Source organism: Pseudonaja textilis, chromosome 3, assembly GCF_049901715.1.
Source record: "Pseudonaja textilis isolate UNSWEBS1 chromosome 3, rPseTex1.2, whole genome shotgun sequence".
Lineage (NCBI taxonomy): Eukaryota > Metazoa > Chordata > Lepidosauria > Squamata > Elapidae > Pseudonaja > Pseudonaja textilis.
In genome coordinates, this window is record NC_141992.1 from 179,873,386 (window position 1) to 179,900,858 (window position 27,473).

General features: G+C 41.0%; 1 protein-coding gene across 1 annotated transcript in view; it reads right to left on the bottom strand.

The window, feature by feature from the left end:
* RSPO2 (R-spondin 2) overlaps window positions 1–25,164 on the bottom strand; it is a 117,830-nt gene extending 92,666 nt beyond the window's left edge. Inside the window, exon 1 of the mRNA XM_026703696.2 lies at window positions 24,851–25,164. Coding sequence (XP_026559481.2) covers window positions 24,851–24,944 — 94 coding nt within the window. The 5' untranslated portion in view covers window positions 24,945–25,164. The remainder of the gene's footprint in view (window positions 1–24,850) is intronic.
* Between the last annotated feature and the right edge of the window lie 2,309 nt (window positions 25,165–27,473).

A 27,473-nucleotide genomic window follows, 5' to 3' on the forward strand; every position in this document is an offset into this window, starting at 1 on the left:
ACAGAAATGGAACAGCTCTTCCATAGTTCCAGTTCCTCCTGGAGATACTATCTTCTGTGGGAAGTGACAGTGGTGACGTATACAATCTCTTATGTCAGAATCACCTTTACAGATATTTTCTTCCTTTGGATCTAATTTAATAGACCTGTTGGTTAGTAATATAGTACGATCAGGGGACAACATTTCTTCTACCAGTCTTTAGAAATATAGATCCAATATTTCAAATGACTGTCCTTGTGGTGCACAGCCAGGAATATTGTGAAAGGTATGGCAACTGCCAATGACAATGCAGGCTAAAATTCACAGGGAGAAAATTCATTTCCATCAAAAGACAGCCAGTTTGATCTTGTGGTTAAGGCTGATCGAGTGGTTAAGGTACCAGGCTCGAAATCAGGAAATGGTGAGTTCTAGTCCCAACTTAGTCATGAAAGCTGGCTTGGTGCCTTTGGGCCAGTCAGTCTCTCTCAGCCCATGATGTCAGTCTCAGGCAATAAGTTGGTCAGTCAATTTTTGCCTCAACCAAATGAATCAACACTTAGTCAACTCAAAAAAAGTGATCGCTGCATTTGGAAGATTTTTTAAAAAATCTATCCCTGTCAATGAATGGTCTCTACTGAATGCTTCATTGCTATGTGACCTGAAATTGATTTGCAAATGTCTGTTGTACTACAGACAGTGATTATTGTTGATATGGAAGACAATCCCACAGTCTAAGATCTGTTTATTGAGTCATGATAAGCAGCAGCAAACAACACTGAATACTAAAACTTCAAGTTTTTTTTCTTTCAGACTCCAGAATAAAATGAACAACAGATGATCCTTGTCAACAATTTGCTAGTTGCCTACTACATTCTGACTACCACATTACAAAATGCACACTCTATATCTGGATAGTATTAGAGTATCTAATGAAGAACATATTTGCATCCTGTATTTTTCCAACTCCAATGCACTGCATTATACAATTAATGAGTCCCGAGTTCACATCAGGAGTCAAATTGTTCTAATAAAATATAAAGCGGTGCTTATCTACTAAGAAGCTGCAAGGGACACAGTTCACATGGCAATGATACTCTAAAGTACATTTCTAAATCGGAGGAAAATTCAAACAAGATGACATATGATACAGCACATTTCCTCCAGTACAATTTGGTTCTGAAAGCTAAACAACCAGGGACAGGTTGGATAAGGATTCCAAGTGTTAATCATGTTTTTAAAATGCACTTGGATTCTTGTCATGTAAAGACAAAGTGTGTATCACAGTTTAAAGGCAAACTGACTGAAATGTAACACAATCAACAGGCAAGCGGGAGTGATGTCCTACAGGGATTGGTGCCTCTTTGTCACTCAGCATATACCAGCATACAGCTAGCTCAGAGATGTATGCTTATGTAACCATTGCACCGCTAAAAAATAATACAAGTTTTACTACGTTGCTGTTGGTTATATCTCTTAATCCAGCAAATTATTGTATATGGAGATTCTCAATCAATAGAGAACTGAAGAACCTTGTTAGATGACAAATGAAACATTTTCAAAGAAAAACCAGGAAAGTTCAATTGCCTTTTGACTAGCATCTTTGGAATCACCAAATTGTTATTATTGTTTTTTGGTGCAGAATAGAGGAAGGCTCATTTGCTGATCACTTTTTGAGGTACACTAGTTAAGGAGCACTAAGTACAAGAATTAACACTATCTTTATTGTCAGGTTATAGTAACATAATTTTGCAAGATTGAAAATGTATCTCCCCCCACTCATCTTTACAGTCCAAGAAACTAGGGAGCGTCCCTTTTGAGACAACTGCCACATCCCCATTCTTTTTGAAAGCTAAGTTCCCTCTTAATTGCCTAGTATGCCATTCCTCCTCCTCCTCCTCCTCCTCCTGGCTCTCAACAACATTCTCAGACTTTTTCACCTGACATCCTACTTTCCATCTCTATTCTGCTACCATTATATCCAAAAGGAGTTTTAAGGCTGGAGTAACCAGAGACTACTCCCTTTGTAATTGTCCATGTTGGTTACGCTCAGTATCATTTCCAATTATTTCTGGAAAGTTCTTTATTCTTTGATAAAAGACATATAGAGATGTAAATTGTTATGCCATATAGGCCTAAATTGTTCATGTCTTTCTCCCTTCTTTTGCCAACCTTTTGTCCAAATTATCTGTCAACTGTGGTGGTGGGGTTTTAATTTTTTTTTACTGATGTTCATTTTTTTAAAAAAAAAGCTACATTATTTGGTGGATGAACTGAGTGGTGTTGTGGTTTGGCTATAGGGATTTATTGGAAGTATGCTGGAGGCAAATTAAACTGAACATTAGACACAATAATTTCCCAACACAAGAATTTTTAGCTCAGCCCTCAGAAGCACACCCATATCATCCATATCACAAAACATCTCAATTTATTTGTCAAGGAACTGAACTGAAGACCATATACAGTAGATATAAGACTTAAACATCTTAAATGAGGATTCCCAATTATCAAAAATGGCAGTGATATCAGGATGAGAAAATCTCTGAAGATGGAAAATAATACCTATACCAAAAATAAGCCCTAGCTTGGTTTTTACGTGTGTGCCCAATATAAGCCCTACCTCCAAAATAAGCTCTACTTAAGATCCTGCCCACTCTGTTGCACCTGGTTGCACGAGGTGGTGCAAGGCACATAGCTAAAAATCAAGCTAGGGTGGGGATGGGGGGTTGGAGCTACCCCACGTGCCCTGCACATGCTTGCTTACCTTAGGACAGTTACAGTCATGCCTTCCACATCCCAACACCTGCCTTACCTTGCCGGCCCACTTTTTCTGCCACAGCTTACCACCGCTTATGCGCGTCACCCCTGGTCTTAGTCACACCGTCAGAAGCCTTCAGGAAAGGCCTCTGCAGATGAGAAATGAGTTCTCGATTGACACGCAAAATGGAGACTGGGCAGTGGTGTTATTTAGCCGGTTCGCACCGGTTCATGTGAACCAGTAGCAAGGATTTGGCATGGGTCGCCAAACTGTTATTAAGTTCTGCTGGCTATGCCCCCGACTCAGTCGCCTGGTCACCACTGGCTCGTTTGCCCTGCCCCCTGATGCTCGCCCCTTAAGGTATTTCTTTTTTTTTTCTTTCCCTCCTGACAATCAGCTGTTCATACGATCAGCTGTGCCAGGATTCCCCTTGCTGAGGCCCAGGAAGGCAAAAAATGGAGGGAGTGATGCAGCCTCCCCTCCATTTTTTTGCCTTCCTGAGTCCCAGGGGAGCCTTCTGGGAGCAAAAATGCCCTCCCAGAAAACTTGCCTGAGGCCCAGAAGACCCCAAAACAGAACAAGGGGGGGTCCTGTGTGCCCCTCTTATTTCATTTTTTTTCTTCCTGAACCCCAGAGGAGCCTTCTGGGAGCAAAAACGCCCCCCCACCCCAGGCTCCTCTGAGGTCCAGAAGGCCCAAAAACCGGGTGGGAGAGTGACTGCAAAAAAGAAAGAAAAAAGCATACCCACCCAGTCACATGGCCATGCCCACCAAGTCATGCCCACAGATCCGGTAGTAAAAACATTTGAATCCCACCACTGGGCTGGGGGCACCACGTGCATCAATCTAGAGCTCATCTCTTCAGAGCCCTTTCCTGAAGGCCTCCGATGCTGAAACAGAGGCTAGAGGGGTGCCACACATGAGTGGCAGCAAGTGGCTGCAGAAGTGGGCCAGCAATGGCCACCCAGGCTCCTGCTGGCGGAGCTGTCAGTGCTCCTGCCATGAGACAGTGAAAAAGACATCCCCCCCCCCAAAATAAGAGCTAATGTCTCTTTTGGAGGAAAAAAAATAACGCTGGGTCTTATTTTCAGGGCAGCATGGTACATCATTTGAACATGAAAATGGAGACACTGGTTGAAAACAATGGATGACAAATCAGCCATCAATAGACACACAGATGTTAATAACATCTATAGACTATGCAAAAGAGATTATCACCCAGCAAAAAAGGAACAAAAAGACCACAAGCATATCTCCACCAGCAATCAGCACCCACATCGGTATTGGTTAACTCCAAGGTTAACATCAGACCAAGAATCAAGTAAACAATATCCCAAACAAGGAACTGCCAAAGAAGCCAACAGCAAACCGCCCAACTAAAGAATCTCTAAGACCATCCCCATCAACACTAGCAGGCAAGCCACTAGAATATAAATTGATAGCAAACTGCACTCCTTACTAGCACTGATAATGTTACCTAGTTTGGGTAATGAAATGTCTGCAAGAAAACAAGCAAGCTCAGAGCACCAAGGACACCTCATGTCAACCCTGAGCTACAAATATTCTCCTTCATACAATTATAAATAGAGTTAATCAAATGTCATGGTGAGATTTCCCTTGAAAATGTAATTGCCAAACTGGAGGCATACCAACATGATTTGAATGATGCAGCTCCAGGAAATTCTCTAAAGAAGATAAAAGAAAGCAATGCGGTCTGTCATTACTGCAGTAGAAGACAACATATTAAAAGAAAACATAGACTTTACATAACTAAGATTCATACAACAGAGAGATAATGAGATCAAATATCCTAAAAGTCATCCCTTCACAATAATAAAGTACTCACAAAGAAACTGTATTTACGTTAGCAAATAAAAGCTTACTGGAAATTGAACAGGATTCTGAATTTGGGGAAAAAAACAGATTTTCACACAACAGTAGTGCAGTATGTCTGAAACAAAGATGTATTTATAACCTTGGTGATTCTTTCTACGGAAAAGTTAATTTAGCAAATGGAATATCCATAGATCCATGCATGCAGAAAAAGCAGTATTGAACTGAAATGCTTGACAAACGTAATGAAAGAATGAATATAATATTTCAAGAAGCATTTTATATGCCTGAATTGGCTGGAAATTACATACAATCTTATGGAACATAGTTGTTTAAAAATGGACTTTGTGCCCTGGTACAAAAAAACCCCACTAATGTACCAAGTTTTGTTAATTGGAAAGCACAGTTAATTTAATTTGCTGGAACTTACGCAACCTAAAGCAAACAGAGAAGATGGAATGCATAATGGGGAGGGGGAGAGACCTGGTCACAGAGATGAGTCTGACATTAAGAAAATAAGGATGAGGATTTAGCAGTTGGATTGAAAGTTTGTCTTTGCAAAAAAACAAGAGGAGTCAAAATGTGTGATTTGAATAAAAACAAAAACAAAAACAAAAAATGTCTTCCCAGAGTTAAACACAAATCATTGTAATAATTCAGCCGGCTATTGGGTAATCTTTTGAGATATTTGTGGTTCCATATCTATCAAAAAGGATGCAAAAGTATTCTGTAATGTTCATGAAATGTTACTCAGAATATACTTGTACCTATTACTTAATTTATAAGATTGAAGTATTTGATAAATTCAGCCTTTATTATGCTTACATAGAAAAAATAAGTTGTGATAATAAAGAATAATGTTACAACCAGAAATTTGAAAAATAGTTGAACAAAAAGACATAAAACAGAAAAGAAATATTCCTAAACAAAGAGAATTGAAGCACACAGTGCCTATAAGATATATCCTGCAAATTTAACAGTTACTTATCTGCAAAACCACCTATTAATAAAAGTACAAATAATTCCCCAGTTCTGTTATACAACTGGAGCAAACTCAATCTGTGACAACCAAGACCTGGATGCAAAGCTTATGCATATATTTCTAAAGAAAAATGAATAAATTAAGTTGCAGAATGCAATTATGAAAGGTGGCCTATCAGATAAGAGAAAGAGGCTATACAGGCTTCTGGACTTAAAACTGGAAAAGAAAACAACACAATGAAGAATAAAGGATAATACCTGCAAATAAGAACAACAACATTAAAAATGACACCCTCAGAAGGGAGTAATGAAACAGTCTGAAGAAGTTGAAATGAAATCTGACTCAGGAAGCATTACAGATAAGAGGTATTCCTCCTTTAATGACAGTTTGCAGACAAAAAAGTAACTTTGCAACCAGTTCTTGCATTTACAAGATAAATGTCACAGGCATATGAAACAAAGGAAAACTGAAGCTCATAGATCATCACAGTCATGGTCATGTGACTTAGTGACCATTTAGTTACCATTTTTCATTTAATGATCATGTTGCTTAGTCCCAGTTGTAATTGTTAAACAAAGACTAAAGGTAAAGTTTCCCCTCGCACATATGTGCTAGTTGTTTCCAACTCTAGGGGGCGGTGCTCATCTCCGTTACAAAGCCAAAAAGCCAGCCCTGTCCGAAGACATCTCCGTGGTCACGTGACTGGCATGACTAAATGTACACAGAATGCTGTTACCTTCTCACCAAAGTGATCCCTATTTTTCTACTTGCATTTTTTGCTTTCAAACTGCTAGGTTGGCAGAAGCTGGGACAAGTAACGGGAGCTCAATCTGTTACATGGTGTTAGGGATTTGAACCACTGAACTGCTGACCTTTCTGATCGACAAGCTCAGTATCTTAGCCACTGAGCCACCGCACCCCTTAAACAAAGGCTACCTGTACACAATCAAAGCTGTACCAAGGCTAGAATTAAGATCTCAAAGATCTTATAAGGAAATCCCATTTGAAAGAATCTATTGCACAGATGGAGCAAAGGATGTGTCTGATCCCCAACTTATGGGGCTGAGTATAGAGGCTGTCAAAAGCGGAAGCAAAGGTACAGAAGGAAGCTGCCTGGGAAGAAATGAAATCCTTGCCCAAAATCTAAGCATGGATTTTAACATAACTACCCAAGGACAAGAAAGCCATGGGATCAATGTGGGTTTTCAAAGTAATAGAGGATGTTCATCAACATGTACAATACCATAAAAGCAAAAGAATAAAATAAAACTATGATGAGTATTGTGACATTTTTGTACCCGTAATTCTCAAATGCACCCGCAAGTCTCAAATGCATTTAGAAAATTGCATGTAAAACACTCACAAATGAAGTCAGCGATTCTGCACGTAAATCTGAAAGACGAGATTTGCTGCACTCGCCAGCAGGGTGGGAAGAGCCGGGGAAAAGAAAACTGGTGGGTAAATTGCAAAATTTCAAATGTGGGGTAACATAAGTAGCCAAAGCATGGCCAGCTAAATTAAACCAAATGTTCCGAAATTGGGCTGTGACCAGAGAAATGGTGATCCATGCTTATGTACAAAACAAAGACACACACATAAATTGGCTATTATGTAGATGATTTGATTCGCCAGAGGACAAAAGAAACATTTTGAACTTAGTGAACAATGGGAATAAAGAACCAGAAGTTAAACATCTTGGGATATTAGCCACTATTTTAGAACTGAACAACAAAAGACAAAAACGAAGGGAGGATATGTTCCTCCTTGAACATATCTGTAATTCATTTTTGAAAAACAATAGACACAAACGGAAGGTTTCTTTCAAATTAGGCCTCTGAAATGCAGCATGGACAAAATGCAGGACAAAAACCTTGAATTGCCAAGGACTATGGAACTCAGTCCTAGTCTTGACTATACATTTTTGACCACATCTAATTGATCTCTTCAAATATTTTCCTTCCTCTCCTCCTTCATCTTTCCAGTGTGTGTTTAAGTAGCATGGCCTAATGTTATTTTATCCAAAGAGCCTCAGATTACAGCTGGCTGAAACACGGCCCAGGCTTCACTTACTGGCTGCTTGTAAGAGCTATTAAAAGGGAACATCCTTAGATCAGACCCATCATTGGATTCAAGTTGAGTAAATGGAAAACTCTGTCCTTTCTCCCCTGTTAATGTTTCAATAATTAGTCAAATAAAGATGGGTAATCCCTTCTCCTCTTCCCTCTCCTGAAAATCTTTGGTGGAAGGACATTTGGAAAGGGACAACAAACAAGAGTGCCAAAATATCATTTTCAAGAGGCAGGGGAAAAAAGATCACCTATTATCATCCTTATTATTAGAATGTTGAAGAAAGTGATCTGAGAAAAGAAGGAGTTCCCAGTATATAGATACAATTATTTTTGCTGGTACTGCTGCAGCTGTTCCAAAATACAACAGCAAATTTCTGAAATGTTGATGTCCCCTAGCTGCCAATTTGCTTCCAAGTACATTTCAAAATGTCTGATTACCTTAAAACCTCTTGATGGCAACATGAGATAATCTTCCCAGCAGTTGTCCCAACATTATGGAATATCATCCCATTAAAGTAGAGATCATTCTCTCTTTGGTTGTTTTTAGCCAGTGGTATAAAGTACACATTTATTTTCTGGCAGCCATTTTTCTGCTGTTTTCTGGACAGATTACGGCAAATCTGCTGCCTTCCCGTCTTGTTATACTTTTATTGAAATGTAATGTGCTTACAGCTCCTGCTAGTTTAAAATCATTCTAAGCTGCTCTGAATAGTACCACAGGAACCCCAACTTCCGGTCCATAGACCGGCGCCAGTCCACAGCATTCCAGAGAACCAGGTCACGCAAACAAGCGAAGCCCCATCCAAGTGATGCAGGCAGCACACAAAACGACGCCCCCTCCGATCCACAGAAAAACTTGACTCCATGGAACCAGTCCCTAGTGCCCAAAAGGTTGGGGGCCCTGTAGCACAATACTATAAAGGATGGTTTTAAAAAATACATTTTTTAAATCAGGAGTATGTGGCTTTCTCCAACCTGAAGTCCACACCCAAGATGAGTGGAGTTGCTCTCTAAACATAGGTAAAGGTGTCCACTCATATCTGACTTTAGGGGGCAGTGCTCGTGTCCATTTCTTAGCCAAGAGAGCCAGCGTTATCCAAAGTCCCTTGGTCATGCGGCCAGCATGACTATATGACAAGTCACATGGAACGCTATTACCTTCCCACCAAAGTGGTACCTATTTATCTACTTGCATTCGTGTGCTTTCGATCAGTTAGGTGGGCAGGAACTAGGGTAAGTAATGGAAGCTCATCCCATTGTGGGGGCTCGGGTCTTGAACTCAAGCTGACAACTTTCCAACTGACAAGCTCAGCATATTTTAACCATCACACCCTCCCTCTCTTTAACATAACCAAAAGCTAAACTTGGACTTCTGAATCAACTTCATTTATACTTAAATCTCATTAAAATAAACACAGTGAATTGCATTACTTATTGGCTATGTTAAATGTTACCCTACATTAAAAATTACAATTTGGCAGCAATGTTCTCCAAAGGAACGGACCCAAGAATGGTAGGATTTCAAGTTAGGCAGCTCAGATTAAAATAAATAAGTGGTCTAATTCCATCCTGGAACTAGAGGTGATATATGTCATTTCCAGGTGTCCCTAATAAAAAATAAAGAGCTGTCATTCCTTCTGAGGTAGGCAAGGACAAAAAATAGCAGTGGCCAGTAATCTTAGAATGGACTTTGATGCAGTTAAGAGATATTTATTTATTTAATTAGTTTAGTTTAATTTGCCAAGCATGTATGAGAAAACCAGTATAAACATGAACATAATATATAAACATATTAGTATAAACTAGTATAAGTATATACATAATAAATGAGTACGAATAAATGAGAACAGTAGGATAGGGACGGTAGGCACGCTGGTATGCAACAATGTTTTGAAAAGCTTATCCAAGCCTCTTTCTACATTAATTTACGCTTGGCACCACCAACATGGAAATGTCTGGGTTTCCTTTGCATGCTTTCTCCTTTCCTAATACTTAGTTATATATTTTTTTTCTTTATTAACTCATTTCCCTCCCCTTTCTCTAGTCAACTTAGCTGTTTCCACTGTCAAGTCCATCCCCCACCCCCTCCTGGGCCAGGCGTTAAGGTGATGGATAATTCTACAGTGTAATATTTAGATGAAGTTGCAGTGCTCCCCACTACACCTCACTGTTGCCCAGCAACAACAATTAGAGAGACTGAGGTGACTAGGAGCAAGGAGTCATCTTCCTGGAGATTGTGGTCTAGCAAGTCTGGAGGAAATACACGGTGACAAGGCTTGTGGGTTTGTTTCAGATAGGTCTAGTAGACAAGCATGAATATCCATGCCTGAATATCCTCTATTATTTGCCAGGATCATTCTGACTCAGAATAGCTCTCCCCAAGTATCAAATATTCAAGGTTACTCCTTCTGCCACTAGAATCCAAATGACACTTTGCCTTGAATTCCTCTTCAACATTTAGGTGAACTGGTGGGGTAGAAAAGTGCAACAGAAACAGGGAGGCAATGCAATAAGGAACAGGGAGGCCCCTCCCACACAAGGTGGAACTCCAGATGTACTTTCACTGAGGTAGGCAATTGCAAAGCAGAGGCCATTGGGCTGATCTGATCTAATCTGTTTACTGGCAGGGAAGCATCTGCTGTAGCTTTGTATGCAGCCTTGGCCACGATAACTGTTCTCAAAGGAACAGTTTTTCCTGCATAAAATTAAACTTTTGAGCAACTTTACAGGTAGGACTTTTAGAGGGCAAACAGCGGGGATTATAGCAAAGGTCTTCAAACTTGGCAAGTTTAAGACTTGTGGACTTCAACTCCCAGAATTTCTGAGCTAACATGACTGAAGGAGGAATTCTGGGAGTTGAAGTCCACAAGTCTTAAACTTGCCAAGTTCGAAGCCCCCTGGATTATAGGTTTAAACTGCCTGAAATGGGGACATTCTGATCTAGAAATACAGAGCAATTGTTAAACACAAATTCTGCAAATGACAACAGGCCAATTGTCCTGCGGATAGGAAACACAGCAAACCAAATATCCAGCATAGTCTTCTCTGATTACTCTTCCTATTCCAGGTAATGAGGCCATGGAAAAGTAATACAATTCTCAAGCAAGCAGAAGAGGACTTTCTGAACGTTGACGTAAACTTAGAGCCACAATCCAAAAATGAGGTGATTGACTAACTCTTAATATCAAAAAACGTGATGTGAACAGACTTTTGTGTAGCCTCCAGAATAGATGGTAGGCTTCACAAATGGAAAAAATGACCTATCTTGGTAAACAGATCCACTACCCTCAAGTGGCCATGTATCCTTGCACATCTGGAATTTGGTAATAAAACCCAAGAGATCTGTGTCACATAAGCCTGGGGAGAGAGGAGTGGTTAAAGCAAATCAGCCAACTTAGCAATGGCAGCCTTGGTGTGATGACAGACATGACAGAATGACACATAATCTTTGACATCTGCTTTGAACCTTGGCCACCAGAACAGTCTGAGTAAAAGATGCAATGTTTTGAACATTCATTTACATTCAATAGCCACTTGTTTATATTCCTCGTGGATAACTTGGAGCATCCATACTATAGTATCTGTTTGTTGAGCAAGGAGGTTTTCCTCAGAGGCATGAATGTGATGGTGATGCATCCATTCCTCAAGAAGTCTTTGCTGGGTCCAACTGTACTGGACAATTTTTGTTCAGTCCCCAACTTTCTTTTCTAGGGAAGACTGTTGAGAAGGTGATTTGACTGCAACTGTAGAGGATCCTGGATGAAAGTGATAATCTGGACTATTTTAAATCAGATTTCAGACTTGGACATAGTACTGAGATAGCATTTGTTGTGCTTGCTGGTGACATTTGGTGGATCTCAGATAATATAACCACCTCACCTAGCTGATGTATGTTAGGGCTTGTTTAATATGAAATAATAATGGGGTAAAATTTCATATCATTTCACCAAAAGCACAATCATTCTTCACTGGGAATTGTGCAGGTCAAAGGTGCAAGAGAACTAGTTTTGTCTAGTAGTTAAGGCAATGGGCTAAAGAGCGGGAGACTATGAGTTCTAGACCCACCTTAGCCATGAAAGCCAGCTGGGTGATATTGGGCTAGTCATTCTTTCTCAGCCCAACTCACTTCAGGATTGTTGTTGTGGACACAATAGAAAGAGGATGATGTGTTGGGTATGTTCACCACCTTGAGTTATTTGTATTTGTATTATTTATATTCTCAGTTGGCAAGATAGTACATCTGATAATTCTATATTAATTTTGCCACAGCTTCAATTTGGTTTTTTCCTGCAAGATCTGAAAATCCAGAAGAATCTCCAAATTGCAAATCTTTTCTGAGTTAGCATAATCTCAGTACTGTTCTGACTTCAGTTGTAAAACTCAACTCATTAATTTATATTGTTTGGGTTGAATCTCAAACTGTTTTGTTCCATCTAGACTTTTACAGACTTCAGATATTAGGTTAAATCTTTTACTATCAATCTTGATTGGTCTGGGGTAGAGTAACTGTTACAGTTGATACTGTAACTGAGTATCAACTGAATTCAGCCATTATAGTTTGAATCATATCATCAATATATTGGTCAATCCCCTAGTTGGAGTTTATTCTATAAATCAAGTGAAACAAACTATGACTTATTATATATAAAAACCATAAGGAGACAGAGACTTATTATTATTCCACATGCAGTTGGTTCAGGATAAGCTACATCAACTGAATGTACAAGGTGTATTAAAAGTCACCCATATGGGCCGAAAGATGCTTTTTCAAAAAGCAACTGGACTTCACTTCTCATCCAAGAAGCTTCTGCAGAACTGAAGAAACTTCTTGGATGAGAATGAAACATCTTCAAACAAAAACAAAAAAATTCCAATTGCCTTTTGAAAAAGCACCTTTGGGACAACCGTGACCAGGAAGACTGAGAATCTCCATGGACATTCACCCATAGGGAATTTATCATATGTACTGCATGAAATGTCTGAATGGGTGCTATTGTCTTCTAAACATTTTTTTACTTATTTAAAGCATAATCTTTGAACATTCCTAGGTATGGTACATTTTTCTCTAAAAATAGTCATAATTATTAATTAAACATATTTGGATGGCCTATGAGGCCTGATGTTTGGCACACCCTTTTACATAATAATTGTAAATTCATTGACACATCAGAAAGGAGGCTATATCCCCAGAAAAAACAATTACTACCAACCTGCCTTCAATCGAGGACCTGTATTACTGCACGTCAAAAAGAGGGCTGTGAAATATTTAGAGTCCTCACATCCCAAAAATAAACTGTTTCAACTCCTTCCCACAAAACGATGCTATAAAGCACTGCACACCAGAACAACTAGACACAAGAACAGTTTTTTCCCCAAAAGTCATCACTCTGCTAAACAAATAATTCCCTCAACACTGTTCAACTATTACAAAGTCTGCACTACTATTACTGTTAATCTTCTCATCACTCCTTATCACCCATCCCCTCCCACTTGTGAGTGTATGACTGTAACTTTGTCACTTGTGGGATTCTACCAGTTTGCACCTATTCGCTAGAACCGGTTGTTAACATTCTAAGCAGTTCAGAGAACCGGTTGTTAGAAGAAATTACTGGCCTAATCCTGTAAGGAAGGCAGGAAGGAAACATTCTGAAACTGCCTCTCCGTTAACCCTTATTACATTCTTGGCAGGACAAGACTTCCTGTCTCAGGAACATCTCTGGAGTTTTTTCCCCCTCCTCTGCTGGTACTTTGCTTGTGTGGAGTGTCCATTTAAAGTTACAATGGCACTGAAAAAAGTCACTTATGACTATTTTTCACACTTACAACTGTTGCAGCATCCCCAGTCATGAGAAGCCAGGTGAGGAGATGCGTGCCTCGATGTGAGTTATATTGAGTTGGCCACACCCAGCCAATAACATGACCACCAAGCCATGTCCACCCAGTCACATGACCACCATGACCCAGTCACATGCCCACTATCTAAGCCACACCCACAGAACTGGTTGTTAAAAATTTGAAATCCACCCCTGCTTGTATCCTTACGGTTTATATTGACTGTTTCCTAGTATGATTTGATTGCTTGTTGTACCCTATGACTTTCATTAAGTGTTGTACCTTATGATTCTTGACTCTTGACAAATTTATCTTTTCTTTTATGTATACTGAGAGTATTTGCACTAAGACAAATTCCTTGTGTGTCCAACCACACTTGTCCAATAAAGAATTCTATTCTATTCTATTCTATTCTATTCTATTCTTTACTTAATTTGCTTTCAGTGACTAGATATGCACTAGTACTTAACTGTTATTGGTTCAAACCAGTTTGCTGAAGAAGCAAGCCACAATAGCTCACTTCACATATAATGGCAAACTCACTTTTCCCAGTTTGAGCAGACTTCTCATATAGGAGTCTCAACTCCCCAACAACAATCATTGATAAACCCTATGTTAAGATATAAAGCATTGTTCCTAAACCACAAGAGCTGAGTTTACACTGTCAAAACTAAATAGAAATTAAGCCAGGGTTTTAAAACTATGATTTAGTGAATAAACTGTAGTGGGATAATTCATGGGTAATGCTAAACCACGGAACATGACTTATGAACTGTAACGGTTGGGTTGCACATTGAGTGAAGTCAAAATTAAGCAAACTATATTATGGTTTGGAAACAATATGCAAAACCATCCAGTATTTCTGGATTCATGTCTGCAGCCCAAGAGATCACTTTCAATGATAGCTCTTCAAAGAATAATTTTTTGCCTCAGCAAGGAGCTCATTGCTACCACACCTTTGATATAGTTTATCTATAGATACAGAAACCAAATCTACTATTGTTCTGATTTCATGTCACAGGCGGATAAAGAAGCAGCAGTTTAAAGCTCTTGAAAGTATTGGTTGAACTGCAGCCAGATATGTCAATCAGAAGGCTGCAAATTCCCCAAGACCACAAAATGATTCAGCTGACCCTCATCCAATAATGCATTAGGAATACATAAAGACATCCGTGCATTAACCAATTTGGAAAATAAGCATTGAGAAGTGCTATCAAAATAGAGTAGAGTCAGGGGATGGCTTTTCTCCATAATTGGTCTGCTGGCTTTCAACCCATATAGATCTTGAAATCCTTGCACTAGCTTGGGGGAGAAGAGCTACATTTCCTGGCCAACATTCCCACCTGCAATGCTAGTAATATTGATCTAAAACACTGGTGTAGTAATGATCTTATACATGACACCTACAGGAATGGACAGCAGGGTCTTTGACAACTAATGGAAGTCAAACAAAAATGAAACTCTCACATAAGCACTTAACACAGTCCCCGTGGCCCCAGTCTTGCTTATTCAAAAGTAAATCCTATCAGTGAAACTTCCCAACATTAATTGAAGATTTTTTTTCTTATAGGTTCTGCCTGTTTTCTTTGATGGTGTGATCAAGTGTTACACTGGGGGTGGGAGGTTACGGGGATTTGTTGCTTCCTGTGAAATCTCTCTTAATCACTCCAGTGTCACCTTCCTTTCCCGAAAGAGGGAACTTTACCCTAAAAATGAACTCTCAATTTACGACCATTTGTTTAGCAATCACTTGAAGTTGTGAAAGTGCTGAAAAAAGCGATTTTTGACTAGACCTCACACATTTGAGCATTGCAGTAACCCACAGGCACATGATCACAATTCAGGCACTTGGCAACCAGCATATATTTATAATAGTTGCAGCATCCTGGTGTCATCTGATTGCCATTTGTGACCTTCACGGCAAAAAAAGGTCCTAAAACAGTGGTGGCTCCCGTGCCGAAAATTGCTAGCACCCAGAAGGCAATGTGTGTGCCCCCCCATGACCCCTGTACATGCACACACCCCTGCACGTCTCTGCACATGCATGTGCAATCCCCACGTGTGATGCACATCTCTGCGCATGTGCATGAGTCCCCCATGCATCTCTGCACATGTGTGCAAGACCCATTCATGTACCCTGTGCATCTCTGTGCATGCACGCGCACCTCACCCCCTGTGCATGTGTGCCAGATACCTGACAATCAGCTGGTGGGCGGGCGGCACATGCACATGCGCAGAGGGCTCTTCTGGGCAACCTGTCGCATGCTGGCAAAGTGGCTCTGTGTGGCATTTCCGGCACGTGTGCCGTAGGTTCGCCATCACAGTCCTAAAACAAGATGCAGTCATGGGATGACTCACCTAACAATCACATTGCTTAGCAATGAAAATCCCAATCCCAATTGGGGTCTTAAGTTTTCCTTGTTACCTTCTGGGAGGAAGCTTCGTGGTATCTGAAGCAGAACATTTATTTACAACTTCTGGAGGCAAGTTGTTCCACTGATTAATTGTTCTAACCGTCAGAAAACTTCTTCTTAGTTCTAAGTTAGATTCTAAGTAAATCTAAAACATCCAGATTCAGTCACAGTTTTGTTCCATTCAGTGAACAAAACCTTGTAAATGCACAAGCTTCCTCTTTCCGCCATGTATTTATTCCGCCAAGGTATTTATTCCGCCATGTATTCCACCAAGGTTTATATTTATATGTATTTATAGGTATGAGTGTGTCTGTGTGTGTGGTGTGTGTATATATATATACATACATGTATACAGTATGTCTATATGTGGTTATGTATGTGTAGGCTTTTAAGAGCATGCAATAGATTTTCATTTTTAATGTGTGCCCACAGTAAAAAGAAATGCAATAAAGGTTATCTATCTAAGTCAAGGATTACCTGAAGGTAAACCGTAGTCTCACAGGGTTGGAAATGACCTTGAAGGCCTTGTAGTCCAATGCATTGCCCAAGTCAGGAATCCTCAGACCATCCCAGTCAAATGGCTGTCCAATATTTGTTTGAATATCTCTAGTGACTGAGCACTCTCCACTTAAAAGGTCTAGAAATCCCTCATTTTAAGTTTGGATCTCTCTCTGTAAAACTTAGTGATCCCTTTATGAAACACAAACTGACATTTCCATTCCTAAAGGGGAAAAAAACCTATTTTATATATTTTTTTATTTTATCATTTTTAACTGTAAACAGTTCAAAAGTCTTTTCAGAAAGGCATAATGAAAGCAAGCAAAGATGAAAGCTTGGACAAAGAGATCCCTTGGAGGAAGAGATTCTCACTGCTCAATCAAAATAGGCAGAATGCCTTTTCATCATTAAAACTACATTGGACTCCATCAAGAGGCAGTCACTTAGTCCACTTTGGCAAGAGACATTCAAGAAACAGGACCTCTTAAGAACATCAGTTATGCTTTGCTTGTTCACTGTATAGAGTCTGATGTTGTTGCTATTGTGTTTAACAAAAAAAGAGGTGTGTGTTAGTTTGTAATGGTGGCAGTAGGGTAAATGGAACATTGGAATAGATTAGCAGTAAAGATCAGTACTCTTAAAAGGCACGCAGACAAATCTAGAGGGTTAGGAATCTGAGTCCGTAGACTTCATCGCTACATCTGTCCTATATTTTCATCTAATGTATGGTGATTATACGCATATGAACACAGGAATAATCTTTATTAAGGCTTATTTGCAGGTGAGTAAGCATAGAATACTATCTATAATTAATGTGGCTGTTTTTCCATCTCTGCATGCCAAACAGACTAGTCAAAATTCACTTCCAGTACCAAAATGTCTCCCTTTATAGTCCTTGTATTCCACTTCGTCTTTTAAAAGCCAAACCACAGCGCTCTTGTATTGACACATGAAATGAGTGTGGCTTCTAATTGCCATACAATATTTTTTTAACAGAAAAACCAATTTCAGGGCAGTAAGGATGCCAAATGTATTTGTCAGTTTTGAAAGATTCAGCAAAATCCTAGAAGTTTTGTTCCATAGTTGTTGGGTGCAGCTGACCATGACACCATCTTCCATGTACTATTCCTCTTATTTTCTTTTCTTTTTCCTTGCTGGAAACAGGATTTTATTTAATCACCAGCCCGTTATAAAACTAATTTTATGGGGGGAGAAATTGCTCAGACTGCTTCACTGGTGTGGAGATCAGTATATATATGTAAAACCTCTGGAGAAATCAAGAAATGTTAGTTAAAGAAACTCCATACATGATCCAAAATCCACAGAGCCAAAACTTACATTAGGCCAATTGACATTTTACAAAATAGCTGAAACATTTCAGTTTCCAAAAATCTTTCAACAGGCTAGATGGTGAGAAAAAATTGGAGCACGGTTCACCGATCAGCCACTTTTCCCCCCTTCTTCCCCCCAAACCCTTTATTTTTCCTGGCTTCTAACCACCAAGACTGAAGAAGAGTCCTTCGAAATGCAAACATTTTCAACTGTTTTATAAAATTGAAGTTAGCCCTGTAATCGTATTCTTTCTAGATTTAAATGTTTTATTTTGGTGTTCCATGGCAAGCGTGTTTCCTATTCTTTTGGTTAAAACTATATGTTGATCCAAAGCATAACATGTTGAAGAAGCCTTCTTCAACATGATGCCCTCCAGTTCTCTTTATTTATTTATGAAAATTTATATGACCACCCATATCATTCTCAGTGATTCTGGGCGGTTTACAAGGATTAAAGCCCAATACAAAAACATTTTAAAAAAGTTATAACCTTCCGTTCTCCTGGCAACAACAATGAACTGAGCCACTTGATGTGTTCCATCCCACTATGGGGTTCCCAGGCCTGTTAGTAAAACCATGTCTTCACGGCTTTGGGAAAAAACATCAAAGTGAGGGGCAATCTTCCCTTAATGAGGATGATTAATGGAGGAAGCCATCATGGAGAAGGCCTTTCTTTTTGGTTCTATTAAGATCAGTGGTGGAATTCCAATTTTTTTACTACCGGTTCTCTGGGCGTGGCTTGGTGGGCATAAATTGGCTTGGTGGGCGTGGCAGGGGAAGGATACTGTAAAATCTGCATTGCCTCTCCACACCAACTAACCTGCTTTCCAGTTCCGTTCTCCTGTGCAGGGCAACAAAAGAAGACCCAGCCAATCAGCTGGAACTTAAGAAGCAGAGAATAGATGGGGGTGGGGGCCAGTCAGAGGTGGTATTTACCAGTTCTCCAAACTACTCAAAATTCCCACTACCAGTTCTCCAGAAATAGTCAGAACCTGCTGAATACCACTTCTGACTTAGATGGGCCTCCTTAGGAGAAGGGACATATAATGTTCCCCGTCTGTCTTTGTTTGTTACATTCCCCTTTCCTCTAGGAGTCAGGTAATGATATACTTTTCCCTACGAGTCTGTGAATTGTGCACTGGGTTAAAAGAGTATGTCCAGCCTGATGAGCTTCCACACTTGAAGATCTCTACAATTCTAGTCCATGCCTTACCTAACTAGAACTGTACTTCACCCAAAACCCAAGAGCTGATCATCATACTATAAATAGTGTAATGTGTAAAAGATCTAGGGAGTACCTATATTTTGCTAATGCAAGGGTCCCCAAATGCTTCATCTCATCCCAAGAGATGTTCATGAAGTTGCAGATTGTGTATCAACCTTCCACCTATTATATGAAAATAATGTAATACTACACAAAAAATATTAACCACGACAACAAATGGTAAGTGAATAGAGAACAACTGATAGTTCCATCAACCCTTGACCGATTTGGAGAACACTACCCTAACGTATGGAAAAGAGTCTTGCATTTTTTTAAAAAGGAAAAAAAAAGATGCTTTTCAAAGGACAGGAGGACACTTAACCTTTTGTTCTCATGCTGTTTTTCTACAAATTAAAAAAATGTTTGAAATCCTGTTCAGAAGAAAATCTATGATGGGATTAGCAAGTTTTAAAATAGCAGTGAGAAAGCAGGAAAACCTTAAATGGGGAAAGCACTATCACAAATTTCACCTTCCCCGAATAACTTCCTTCTACTCAGACTTGAACTAGAATCTTTGGCTGTGATGCAGCCAAGCATAAAAAATATAACATGTATGTGAACCCTCCATATAACTATATCTTAACACGTACAAATTCAATAAAGTCCCTCCAACATATGGCTGAGAGCACAAACAAAAAGGATTGTTTGCAGAACTTGTACATCATGAAACCACCATTAACTAGTTGGAATAATATTTAAAAAACCACTTGCCTTGTACATACATACCAGTTCATTCATATTCCAATATTTTGTGTTTTTAAATAAACAGATGCTTTTAAAGAGCCTTAATTCAAAAAGAAATGATACACTTGTCCTTCTGAATTGGGTGAGACATGTTCAAGGAGCTACACTATGCCAGGAAGGCTATTTTGTTTAGAAAATGTCATTATGGACTATCTGAAAATAAGGCCCAGTGGTATGCCAGGGTAGATTTAACTCCCAGTATGCACTATGCACGCCCTTTGCGGATGGAGCATCTGTATATATGCACATAAGTGTAAAGGATCTTTTTTTTTCCACAGGAACTTCTTCATTTTAGCATTTGCACACAGTTCCAGTTATATGCTCAAATTAGCCCTGAACATCCTCAAGCACATTGCTCTAAATGAATCACATTTTAACATAATTCAATGTAACAAAACAAATGCCCAGACTGACACTATAAAGAGACACCAGATAAATCAATTGTCAACACCAATTCTAATTGGCCAACAGCTAAACATCCAACAAGGAGCTAAGTTAGATACAATTGCTTTTAGACTAGCTTTTCATCCAGAAGCACAACTGCTCATCTAAGATCAACCAGGGAACATGGCATCAATTAAAATCAGCTTATGGTGATTTTTTTTTTCAAGCAAGATGGAAGGAAGGAGGGGGATAATTCGCACAACATGGGTTAGATGTCTATTCATTTCAGTTTTCTTGAAACATGGTTCTTAAACCTGCTTGTAAAATGCAGATTTTTTGAATTGTCTAGCCTGAGGTCTACAATAGTTCCACATTTAATAAAAGCGCATATGGATTTCTTTTTAAGAACAGCTCATTAAAGGAAAAAATGTATAATTGCTGTCATTTGCAATAAAATAAAATATTGAATAACTTTAGTTTGGAATTGGGATTGGGGAGACGGAAAGAAAGAAAAGCATTTTAAGTGGGGGGGGAACCCTACATAATTTACATCTCATTGACTATGTTAGAGATGATGAAAGTCACACTCCAATAAACCTTGAGGACATCAAATTTGGGATATTTTTGTTAAACAAAACAACAACCTGGTTTGAAAATTGTACTGTCAAGCTTTGAAAATACCCTAAGAAAGAAAAATATTGGTGGACTATATGTCCACTATATTTTCATGAAGATTTCCTTTATGAAGTAACAAGTTGAATATATAGTCTCTACAAACCTTTCCCAAGATCAACTGAAATAAAAAGAAATTGCAGTCTTAATGTTCAGCCAGTTCCACCAGCTGCAGTATTTTGTTGACATATCAATGGCATTGTGCCGTAAGATTAGCTTGCTTCTATGAATATATGTTTTAAACTGAACTCTGAACTCTTCCCACTGTTGAGTAATGTAGTTCTAGCAAAACAGCATTTAAGTCATCTTATGTCATTCTCAGTGTCCCAGTATGCTGCTAAGGTTTATTTGAACAAATGCAAGCCTTGTTCAAGCCATCTAAACAGAACAACACAGTCTCACTACAACTTCACATATAAAGTCCCAGAAACTAACCAGACACATTTTTTTCTACTTCATACTAATGTAGCATCCAATAATCAAGAATAGCTTGAGCTAAGAAGATCATGAGCTCCACTTTGTGGCTAATCTTTCCTCATCTAAACTAGCCCATAGCTTTGTAACCATGATAGTTCCAAAGCAATTGGTCCCATGCTCAAAACTTGGCAGAAAACAACTGAATTAATAAAGATTTGGCCATGATTTAAAACAGGCTTTCATGGCATTTACCCTCTAATTTAATCAAGTCAAAAAATGTCATTATGTCAAAGGCCTAATCAATTCATAACACTATTGGGCTCAAAATTAATCAAGGCTTGGAATACATGATTTCCATTTCCAGTGACACACCAAATAAAAATGTCAAGTGCTCAGTTGAGATTAAAGTGTTGTGTATGAGCGCTATGTCCTCTTCTAGAATATTGCAAAGGAACAAATTTATCTTCTACTGTCTTCAGAAGGAAGGACCATTCAAACAGTCTAATGTCATCAACAACAAATAATCTCATCAATTGGACAACTCATAGAAAGGGCTGCGATACAATGGCTTTTATCGTCTTAGAAATATAATCCTATAATCTTGGATGTGTTTAAGCAGAAATAAGTCTACTGAATTGTCTGAAACTTGATTCCATGAAAAATACAAATGTAGTAGACTCCCATTTCTGGTGTATTTCAAGTATAGAGTACTTTCAATTCGTTCTGCTGAGTCAATCTGAAAATTATGGGCTGAGAATTCCAATATAGCAGCTATCTTAAGGGGAAAAGGCGAGACATTGCAGCCTATATAGCTATTACTGCAGGTCTTCAAAGGCAGTTGATAAATAACCCACATGAATATCCTGGGACAGAAGGACTTTGTTAAGCATCCATCATATCCCATCATAAAGTAGCTTGCACTATTACGAATACTGTGAATGATTTAAAGGACACAGCAAGCTTAAAAAAAACCCCATACTTTCTGTTTCACATTTTGCAACGTATCCGCTGAGACTTCTTTCTTGTGAAAAGATGTAGGTTTCCTATTCTAAGAGAAGCTAACACATCTGTCCATGAAGAAACCCAAACCCATAAGCAATTCAACACTTGCTTTCCTCTCCTGAAGTCTAAACAGCAAGAAACAAAAGCAATTTTTAGGCAAAGATACTTGAATAGAACTATTTGTATTTAATGATATACTACAATCTGCCTTACATTTTTTTTAAAGAACCCTTCCTGCACCATGAAAAGAAATTTTTGTTACCCAAGTTTTAAGATATTTGAGAACTCTTTTCCAAGAGATCTTGCTGGTGTGTTTGAGCCTATCTGACTGTAGAACTTGGTAGATGGGGCTACTGCAGTTTCCCTGTTGCACATCACTTGAAGTCTGTTTATGTATCTTCTCTTCCCACCCCACCCCCCACCTCCCAGGAGTTGAACTGAAGTTCAAGAACTGACAGGGAAGTTGCAGGGTATCAGTGAGAGACTTGTACTACACAAACAGTCTATATTCACACATGTGCTTGGACCAACTTACATTCATTCAGTGCAAAAACATCACCTATTCCATGAAAATGTTCCCAACGTTCTTTTCTCTTTTAGAATGAGATTTTGATACAAAATTCTCTTTCAGGAAATAGAAAGGGGAGGTGGAATTTTGTTTCTGCAGTGGTCCAATGTCATTGCTGTTTTTAACATCCACTTGCACATGGTCATCTATTCACATTCAGAACTACTCCCAGACAACTACATGGATGAGGATGAAAGGAACCATTAGAGAGAAGTTGCCTGCCAGTTTTATTGTCTGCCTCTTACTGTAACATAAAGGACTTATTTGAATTGTTAGTAGATATTCCCTTCACTCCAGTTGATTTAGTAAAACAAGCGTAATAGTTTGGGGAAGTGGGTCAAACCCTAGGATGCTCTGTAAGGAGGTAGGGAAATGGTAAAGTAATAAACTTCTGGTTAGCCAGTCCTGAAGGAAAAGTGACATCATGGATAGAAAGTACTTAGTTCTTCAGCAATAATAATAAAACAGCAGCAGAACAACGTAACAGTGAATACACATTAAACCTGGATTCAGCAAATGAAGATATTAGTCACTAGTTTATAGATAAGGTCAATAGTAAATTTTGTATCTAACTAGCTGGCTAGTTTGACTGGAGTCTTCAAAGTTTAATAGGAAATCATAGAGAAGCAAAGTGCAAAAACCAACACACAGCACATTCAGTTGCAACATCTACAGCCACTAGTTCTACCATCTACAGATTTGCTTTCTTTCTTTGTTCAGGATTTTGACTCTCAAGTCAAATACCAATTTGACCATCTTCTGCTTGCACAACCCAGAAGCAAACTATTAACAGGACCTTTAAAAAAAGATCCCAGGTCTGCTTTTAACAGCGCAATTAAAATAAAATGATGCTCAGTATTTCATATGCACTCTCAAAATATCACCAATTAGTTCTTCATGGAGAAAATACCCTATAATGGTATTTTCATAGGTAATGCCTTCTATTTCTTACAGGTGTACACAGACACAGAACATTTTACATTTTAATCCAAGATTCTCACCGACTTTGTCCTTTGTCAGATCTCCCAACAGAAAGTGGGAATAGACAACTAAGTACAGGTTGGGTAAAATCATTATCAACAGTGAGCTTCCACTGCCTCTGCACTTCCTTCCTTCATGGTCATGCAAATTTGCGAATTCTCGTCACCCCATAATTCCACGGGTCCCACCAGCCTCAGAGATTATTCTACATTTTCTGTTTGCAACACACATCAAAAGGATCAAGAAGCATCAAAGGGAAGTGGGGTGGGAGAACAATTGTTTTACATGTCCACAATTGCAACAGGTCATATGCAGAGGTTGATCGTTCTATTGCAACCATACGCTAGTACTGATGATGTTACCTCGTTCCGGTAATGAAATCTCTGCCAAAAAACAACCAAGATCCCCTCATTTCAATTGTGAGCTACAAATATTCTACTTTATTGGCATACATCTTTAACAATTTTTGGGAGATCCCAATTTGGCGGGGGCAAAGGGAGAGGGAGCAAAGCTGTAAAGGCTCTATGGCACCTGCTTGGCTATTTGCTTGGCTCATATTCTCTAGTAGTGTTTGCTTCATTTGCACAGGAGCAAACTGTATATGATTCAGCTGGAGATTAGGGTTGCGGTATTGAAATCAGATGGATCAAAAGCAATTAAGGACATTTAGAGAATACATTTTCTCGGGCACACGGTGGATGTTAACCGGTGGATGTTAACTTTTCCCGGGTGCATACAGCAGTATCTCCTGTATCTTTTTGTGGCTGAGCCACAGAGGATCTGAAAACAGTGTTAATAGTAGCCAAGCAGAATGTGTTGCACCAACTCTACCTATGCGGGAGTCTTTCTCTTTTGTGGTGGAAGCTTTCAAAGGGTGTGGAGGGAAGGGTCTCCTTCTCCTTGAGAGAGAAAAGCTTAAAAAGCAGAAGCCAGCTATTCCAGTTAAAAGGATTCCCACAGGGGAGATAAATAGGAGAAGGAAGGAGGGAGGGAGGGAGGAGAGGGAAGGAAAGGAAAGGGAGGAAGGGAAGGAAGGAAGGAAAGGAAGGAAGGAAGGAAGGAAGGAAGGGAAGGGAAGGAAGGAAGGAAGGACTGGGGAAAGGTGGAGGAGGAAGAGGTAGCTCACCTCTCTTGCCGCGTCTCAACCGACCGCCTTGACAGTGACTGTAATCCATACAGTTCAGGACGATCAAAGCAAAGGAGAAGAGGCGAAACTGCATCCTTCGGCTCCGGGAACTGGGGATTCACCAGGCAGAGAAAAAGCCGGAGGTTCAGCCGCAGGTAGCGGCGCTGGGGTCACGGGCCGCCCTCCTTCCCCTCCCTCGAGACGGCGCCCTCCAGGCAGAAGCAACGGCTACCCCGGGAGCCGCTCAGACTCGCACGCCGGCCGAGCTTCTTGGCCGCGCCCAGCCACCTCCGAGCATCTCTTAAGCCGATCTGGAAGCGCAAGAAAGGGTTTGAAAACACAACATTCATATAGACTTTGTCGCTTTAAGACGGCAATTCCCGGGCTGACTGGCCGGAGGATCAATCAACCCCACGAGTCGACCGGAGTTACTTCCGAGGAGGCCAAAAGCACTTTGGGATGGAGCCGCCTCCAATCCGGCTGCCCGGCGTCCTTTTAGAGCGGGGGGTCTCCAACCTTGGCCACTTTTAACTTCAACTCCCAGAATTCCCCAGCCAGCCAGCCGCGTCTCTTTCTTTTTCTCTTAGCCAGCTAAAGTGTGAGAGAGAGAGAGATTGCAGAGGAGGAAGGGATTGCAAGAGAGTAAACTCTGCCGGCTGGGGCATTCTGGGAGTTTGAAAGTCGGCCAGGCTTCCAAGTTGCCATGGTTGGGGGAGCCCCTGCTTTTCCAGGCTCGGAGCTCGACCCGAGCTGCTCAGAAGCCCCGCGAGTTACAGCCCCAGGTAGGGCAACTAAGCGTCGGCGGGGCCGTCTGGGTTTCGCTCCGCAGATCGGCCCGGCCGGAGGGCAGGCAGGCCCCGCGCGCTCCCCAATCCCGGGGAAGCCGCCCGCGCTTTCCCAAAGCAGCGGTAATCCCCTGGGCACGTGGACGCGGCACAAGCCCCTTGCCGGCTTGAAGGAAGGTTTACTCTCGGGCTAAGGTAAGGTGGGAAGCTCCGAGGGGCTCGAATAAAAGCCACCGACGCCCCGTCCGAGAAGCGCTGGAAATTAGCGGACCTGCAAAAAGCCGCCGCAGCCCGAAAGGAGATGCCGCCGCTGCCGCCTCCGGGCTTGGAACCGAGGAAGTCCCCGACGCGGCTCCTCTCCTTCCCGGGCCAGGTCTTCCTCTCCGTCCGCTAGTCCCGCGGGGCTGCTCCAGCCGCCGCAGGTCAAGGCGAGCGCTCCGCTGCAGTCAAGCGACCCGGCTGGGGGGGGGGACCACGTGGAGCGAAAGAGGGGCCGGTGCCGAGGCTTCGCGGTCGCCCTTTGCCGCCCCCTCGGAGGAAGGGAGCCAGGTGGAGGGCGAGGAGCGGAGCGGAGCGCGGCTGCCGCGGGCGAGGCGAGGTGAGTTGCGGGCTGGTTCTTCGCGCCCCCTTCTCTTATAGGAGCTGGGCGAGGAGCGCCACTCACGCGGGGCTGCTGTTGCTGTTGTGGCGGCGGCGGAACGTAGGGGGCGCTGTGCTCTACCGCAACTGCCCGCGGAGAGGCCGTCTGCTTCTCCGCCTCCGAACCGGGTCGCTGCCGGAGGTGGGCGAAGGGTAGCCAGGATCTGCCGGGAACTCAGCCCGCGGAGCTACTCTCCTTGCCCTTCGCGGCCGTGGTGGTGGTGGGGGAGAGCGGGCGGGCGGGCGGCGCGATCCTACCCGGCTTTGCGCCGGCTTTGAGCATCTCGAAGCAGCGCAAAAAGCGTGGTGGAAGCAAGAGAGGAGGACCAAAGGCAGCGAAGGCTCACTTATTTATTTATTTTATTTTATTTGTCAAGCAAATATTAGGTAACAGGTATAAGTATAAGCGTGGCTATGACTACATGAAATGGATACGAATAATAAAAAGAAAAAGAAACAATAGGACAGGGACGGTAGGCAAGTTGGCATCCGCGGGAGGTTCAAAAGCACAGACTCCTTTAATGCGATAGTTCCTCGAGGGCGCCGTCGTCGTTCAATGCGATATTTAATGCGATATTTCCTCGAGGGCTGTGCTCCTGCGGAGCCGGCACGGATGGTTTTGAGGAGGCCTGGCTCGGTTCCTGGAGAATCAGGCTAACCGTGGCTACTGTTATTGATGGCCAGCCAGTCCTAATAGGAGCGAACAGGAAGCGTTGTTAAGTTGACCCACGCAGTTCGCCTCTGCAGATCCGTGGAGTAGCTGAAGGGAGGCCTCTTAGGAAGGGAGCAGGATGCCTTTTAGTAAAATGCGGACTTCTTCGGGTTTGGGTCTCCCATAAGCGGACCCTGCTTTTCTCCTACAATGTCTCCATATTGATGTCTTTGGGTCTCCAAGGTCCAAGGGCCAACCGGGTTATTAGCTGCTCGTTTAAAATAAAGGTTGCTGGAAGGTGCATATGGCTCTCCAGTTTAGATTTGTGAGCTACTGGGCGACAGGGTGCTCAAGTAGATGAGTGTAAGGTCATCTTCAGCTCTTCTTAAGTTCTAGTCGCCTTAGATGGCCAAAAAGGAGCCAAAAAGCTAAAGTCCTACAAGTAGTAACTCTGTATTATAGGCTGCAGTAATTCTTTGCTTGTTATTGCATTTACATTTATATCTCACAGAAACACATAGAACAATCAATAGAAACCACAAATGCA